The sequence below is a fragment of the Condylostylus longicornis genome, unplaced genomic scaffold (genome assembly GCF_029603195.1).
Source record: "Condylostylus longicornis isolate FDR11 unplaced genomic scaffold, ASM2960319v2 ptg000030l, whole genome shotgun sequence".
Lineage (NCBI taxonomy): Eukaryota > Metazoa > Arthropoda > Insecta > Diptera > Dolichopodidae > Condylostylus > Condylostylus longicornis.
The window spans coordinates 8,596,622-8,603,177 of NW_026577999.1; the positions used below are offsets into that span (position 1 = coordinate 8,596,622).

The 6,556-nt window shown below is 23.5% G+C and overlaps 1 protein-coding gene across 1 annotated transcript; it reads left to right on the forward strand.

Annotated features, from left to right (window-relative positions):
• The first annotated feature begins 3,653 nt into the window (after nt 1-3,653).
• LOC129607974 (protein HGH1 homolog) lies at nt 3,654-6,395 on the forward strand. Its single transcript, XM_055519256.1, has 6 exons — nt 3,654-3,818; nt 3,942-4,129; nt 4,196-4,277; nt 4,351-4,772; nt 4,827-5,044; nt 5,114-6,395. Exons 1-6 carry the CDS (start codon nt 3,734-3,736, stop codon nt 5,217-5,219), a joined length of 1,101 nt encoding a protein of 366 aa, XP_055375231.1. The 5' UTR covers nt 3,654-3,733; the 3' UTR covers nt 5,220-6,395.
• The last annotated feature ends 161 nt before the right edge of the window (nt 6,396-6,556 follow it).

Consider the following 6,556-nt stretch of genomic DNA (forward strand, 5'->3'; position numbering starts at 1 on the left):
AAAAATTCCAAAGTCTAAAATTTATTTCATAAAAGGAAAATTATAAATTTAAAAATCTGTTAAAAAAATTTTTTTTTTCTGTCCACCTCTTTAGTTTAGATGTTTTTGTTTTTCTCTGGATGCCTGGATGTGCTTTCGTTTCTATTAAAGTTATCTTTAATAGAAAAACGTGCTGAATAATTTATTGACCGAAAATTTTCTTATCTGCTACAATAAACTTGAAAAACACTAATTTTCCATTATCATATTATAAGATATTTAAATAAAGCAATTATAAAGCAGACCGTTTGAGATCCTAAAATCCTAGAATTTTATTAAAATAATTATTTACACCTTATATTTTAGTACATGTGTATATATTTTATTTTAAAAAATAATTAAACTGTGTGTGTGTTATTGGGGCTTTTGAATATTAATGCCTCTTTGCAGTATAATTCACATACATACGTACGTATGTTATACAAAATGAATTAAATTCAATTATAGCTAAATTGTTCTCTATTTTTTATAGCCAGAATACCATTACTCTAAATTAACATTGTATTAAATATAATAAAAATGAATTACTTATGACTTTTATATTTTGGCCAAAAATATTTAATTAAACAAAGAAACCCAGACACCAAACACATTTGGCAATATTCTTTACTAAATCCACAGGTGCTTATACTACATATTTTCTACTGAATTTACGTCATATCCGAATCATTTTCGAAACGAATTTCCTTAATCAAAATTATGTTTATTAAGAATTTTCAAATGCATTTTTAAAAGTAAAAATAATTGAAAAATAAACGATTTCACAAAAATTTGTTTGTGTTTCCACAATAAACGGAAAACCAACAAAATTACTATACAAAAGTTCTTTAAATGAAGTTACTTAAATGAAGTTATTTAAGTAGACACATAAATTTGGACGAATTAGGCTTAGATTCGAGATTAAATTTAAAGTTTTGAAAAAATATTTTATATAATAAATATTTTAAGTAAATACATTGTAAATTAAAATTCAAATATTTGTTATAATTTTCATTCAAATTTCATTCTCACATTTAAATTACTGAAACATTTTGAAGAATAAAAGGCGGTCGGTCACTCTATAATATGAAAATTTTTGAATAATTGAAAATACGAGAACGTGACTTACGAATACTTAAATAAAATAAACATTATGTATTTAAATAAATCTATAGTTTGCGCATTTACGCGAATTAATTAATTAATATAATGTATACGTGCTTCAGTTAGTGTACAATTTTCATTCATAAAATAATTCTTTAATTTTCTTATGAAAACGTGAAATTTTGTTTTTCTAAACAAAAATATAAGAGTTCAATAATTTTATAAACTTTCAAAATTATCGCTTTTTCATCGATTTACTATGCTTTTAATATGTTTCTATTTTTATGCGGGTAAATTAATCTTGCTTCTACACAATTCTTAAACGATAAGTATGTCGATGAGTTAAAAAATTTGCACAGTATCTTGCATCTGGAAATTAATTGCATTTAATATCTGATTGTATATCAAGTCTTATTTTTGATGTCAAGTCTTATTTTGATGAAAAGTGCTGCTTTCCAGAATCATTATATTATATAAGTAGTATATTCAATTTACATATTATAAAAATTTTAAGTAATGGCTTATCACAATGACTAATACTTGTGAGAAACAGTGTAAAAGAGATTTATACCAATTTTACATATTCTGCTTTGATTTCGTTCTTTACTCTTAACAAAGAAAGTACATAAATAACATTCTTGAAAGAATTATTTTCTAAAATGAAAAAAGTGAAATTTAATAAATTATGAATTTTCAAGTTTTACTTTCCGATAACCATTTTTGTCCACGGAAATTCATTTTTAATGTTTAACGAGGACACAAAATATATAAAGTTGTATATGCGTACATGCACTAGTTATACATAAGTATATCATTTTAATAATTTATTATCTTTCTGTACCCAATTTTAAAAGTAGGTCAGTTAATAAGAATAAAACCTGCAAATAACAAAAGGATTATTTTATGAAAATTCTTAATAAATTTAAAAAGTTAACAAATGAATAAAGTAACCTACTTAATAAATAAAACAAAAGTCATGACATTGAGCTAATTAATAATAACGATTAATTTCATACCTTGATTCTGCGTTTTTCCTCATTAACTTGAAAAGATGTGAAATTTATTTTTGCTTGGAACTAGTGTAGTAATTTAATAAAAATGAAATACATACATATTTAAATAATATGTACTTTGAATTATTTTATAAAACTATGTACATATGTATGCAATTTTAAAATGAAATTGATATGAAAATTTATTAATTGTTACCGCAATTCTAAAAAAAAAAAGGTTTTCTCAAAATAGCAACTTTTGGATTAATTCCGGTTGCTGTTCTTTTAAACATGTTCCAAAATGAAAAGAATGTAGCATTCAATTTCAAATTTAGGACTTTTTATATTTAATAAAAATTTAATTTCACATTTAATCACACTATTATTTTCACTTTTTCACATTTAAAACCACGAATTTTCACATTTTAAAATGTTACTAAAATTACGAGTACATGATTATTTTTTTTAAATACACGTACTAGTGTTGACGTTGCAGAAAAAAGTCGCTAGATAATTATAGCTAGAAATTTTGTTAGTGTTGCTCTTATCGATCGATATTAGTCGCTTATCTCAGACTTTGTGTAAAAAAAAACCTAAGAAAGAAAGTCCCTGGAAATCGCTAAATTGGTTTTTTCGATTTGCTTCTCATTTGTTACAGCAGAAATTTTAAAAATATTTCTCTAGATCAACGACTTTCGACCATTTTCAGTGTCCAGCACCTAAGCAATAAAAATATATAATATTAAATGATTTGTTACAATTTGTATATATTTATATACTATGTATACTATAATTAGACAAAACCGTTAACTGCGTGCTAATTTACTTTTAATAAGAAATCTAGCTTAACTGATTTGAAACTATGTACTTAGTATCAAGCTTTTATTGCACCAATCATTTTTTGCTTTTTTTTAATAAATTAATTGAAAATATATAAAGTAAATTAAATAACCGATTACTGTCAATATTAATTTTTATTTATATGTCATTAATTTAAATTTGAACAAATGTCCTTTCATAAAAGGACCATAAAACGATTTTGCTGCCATCTGTAATTAACTTTCGAAAAACTGAATGAACAGAAAGAATTAAATGTATGTATTACGCTAGCGAAGACATAAACCAATATCAATATTAGTTGTAAGCTGAGTTGAAATTCAAGTTAAAACAGCGCTATGATAACATGTATAGTACAACAATATCGGCAGAGACTTTGGCGTTTTGGAGAAAAATATTTTAGTTATCAAGTTAAGTTTTAATGTTTGTCCCTTGAGCTAAAAACCTAATATGTAAACAAATACATATGTACATATTTGAAACAATCTGTCAAGTAAAATCAAAAAATTATGTACATACACAATTAAGCTCAGCAATATATAGTCACTAATTTACTCACCAGATAGCGACTACGAGAGATTTTCTTTTGTTTTCGGAAAGTTGCGGTAAAATTTTAATTTTAACTTAACCGGTTGGAAAATGACGTTTCAACATGTGCCAAATTTGTTTTTGTTCATTTTTATACACAAATGACAACAAAGTCATAAAGTGTTCGTGAATATTTTGCAAATAAAACAAAAATATTGACTTATAAATAAAAATTAAGACAAAAATTATATTTAATGGAAAGTTTAAAAGAATTATCGCAATTTTTGAAGCCATATCAAAGATTAGATTTGAAAGCAGTTTCTTTAACGCATATTTTAGGTACGTATTTCATACACATGAACAAGATATGTATACAAAAATGACAAAAAGTGGATTTGTCAAACTATTGAATGTTAATTAGGCGAGGTCATAAAATTTACCACGGCAACGTTCTAATTTTAGGTTTGACTGGCTCAAAAGAGGGAAGAGATTGCATTTTTCAACTAAGAGATATAGTTGAATCAATATTTTATTTAACTCAAGATTCAAATACTTCTGTAGCTAAAGATGCAATCCTATCCTTAATTAATTTGACAGCAAATACCACTGATGCAATAAAAATATTTGAAACGAGCAAAAATATTGAACCAGTAATTTACTTAATATTGCGTTTTAAATTAAGTGCTTATAAACAGTTTTCCTTTTTTAATTTTTAGAAATTTCCATTAGTATTTAAAGCTATAGAATCAATAACAAACAAAAACTCAGAGCTTGCGGATCCATGGACTATGGTTATAAGTATGCACCTTTTATTTTAATAACTGAATAATAAAATATTACATTACTTATAAACGTTTTCCAAATATTTTAGGTAATTTGACAAGGGTTGAAACTTTAGTTCCTGAAATATTAGAAAATTTACAAAGTGAAGAAAAAATTATTCTTGATCTGGTAAAAGCTTTTACTCAAATAGATTATAATATAGCAAAAGCAAAATTACATTATCTGGGACCAATTTTTTGTAATTTAACCCAAACAACAAAAGGTCGTGAATTAATTTGTAATTCTAAATATAATTTAATGGAAAAAATAATTCCTTTTACATCGTATAATGAAAATACGATACGTAGAGGTGGTACAATTGGCATACTAAAAAATATTTGCTTTGATCCAGTATATCATGACTTCGTATTAAACGATAAAGATGACATTTTACATTGTTTACTATATCCATTGATAGGACCAGAAGAATATACTGATGAAGAAAATGAAAAATTTCCAATCGAATTACAGGTAAACTCCTTAAATATAACATGTACAAAATTAAATATACACATACTAATTTAGTATATGCCTGAAACAAAATGTCGTGAAGAAGATCCCGATTTAAGGGTAATGCTTTTGGAATGTCTACTACAACTCTGTGCAACAAAAAAACATAGAGAATTTTTGAGATCTAAAGGAACATATGAAATTCTCAGAGAATATCATAAATGGGAATTGAATGTCGGTAAAGACAAAAAAGCTTTACTATTATGCGAAAATGTTGTTGATATATTAATAAAGTAAATAACATAATGTACATATTATGATTTTATAAGCATATTTAATTAAATTTATCTTAAATTTTGTAGGAAAGAAGAAGAGATAGGATTGGATAATTACAAAGAAATTGTTGTACCAGAGGATATATCTAAAAAATTCACTGAAGATGATGAAAAATACTTAAATGAAGAATAATTTGAAATTAGGATAAAAAAAGAAACAATGTTATTTAAATTTTTCATTAACTTTATTTTATTTTAATGTTTAGTTATGAAAATTTTCCTACTGATTTATAAATTCTTCTAAAAAAAAAACTAACATAAGTGATATATTTTCTGATTTAACTTCGGCCTAAAAGACCTTTTTTTTTATTAAATGCTTTGGTTTAACTAAATTATGTATATATTATATAATATATACTAATATAATACTAAATATTTTTGTTAATTTAATATATTGATCACACCAAAAGAAATTACTACAAGTAAAAAACATAGTTTTACGTAATTATTTTGTAAACGTAATTGAAATTTTTATATCTAACATTTTTAATATTACTTCTAAAATTACAGAACTATTAAAATTGGTCATATCATTTTTAGAATAAAAAGTAGGTTTTTTTGAAATTGTTCAGTGTCAAGTTAAAATAAATTGTAATAAATCAGTTGTTTCGTAAGTGAATTTTTATATAACTATATTTAAAATAAAAAGTAAAAACTAGATTGACAAAAAAATTTTATGTAAGTTATACGATGTGATCACTGAAATTTTATAAAGTTTATTATTTCTTAATTGTATTTCTGCTAGAATTGCAATAACAATTAAAGAATGTTTTTCGTTAAGCACAAAGCGTGTTTTATTTTTTTTTTACTTTTATATTTTTTATTGAAATTCTTGTTATTTAAAATAACATTCCAACAGTAAATTTTATGGTTTAATAGTGCAATTTTAATATTGTAATATATTAAGCTTAATTTTTATTTTGTTTTTTTTTTCAATTTATGATGAAATTAGACTATTATGATACATAATAATGAAAATAAATAATAATATCAGTGTAAAATGCGTAAATTTTTAGATATATTCTTATAAATGTATAAATTCATTAATATTCGATTAAATGTTAACACAGAGTAGATAATTGATATCATCTTGATATTTTGTTTACTTTTTAAATAATCTATCCAATTTTTTAATGCTATTATTCATTATTTTAAAAGCAGTTTCCTTTTTTTTATATATTATCATAAAGTAACTACGTATTTCTATGTGATCAATAAGTATTTTTTATATTTGATTTTTAAAATGCATCAACAATACTCTATTAAATTTCAATTGAAAACAAATTCAAAGTTTTTTAAACTTAAATTAAAATATGTAAAAAAAAAATTTTTGTAAGTCATCACGAAACAGTAAATGGACATTTCCACAGTTATATCTTTATGACTCTTCTCGTAAAGTTCCCGTAAAGTAATTATGTTTCTGACAAGAGTTTAAACTTAGTTATGAATATATAGAATTTTATCTATTCA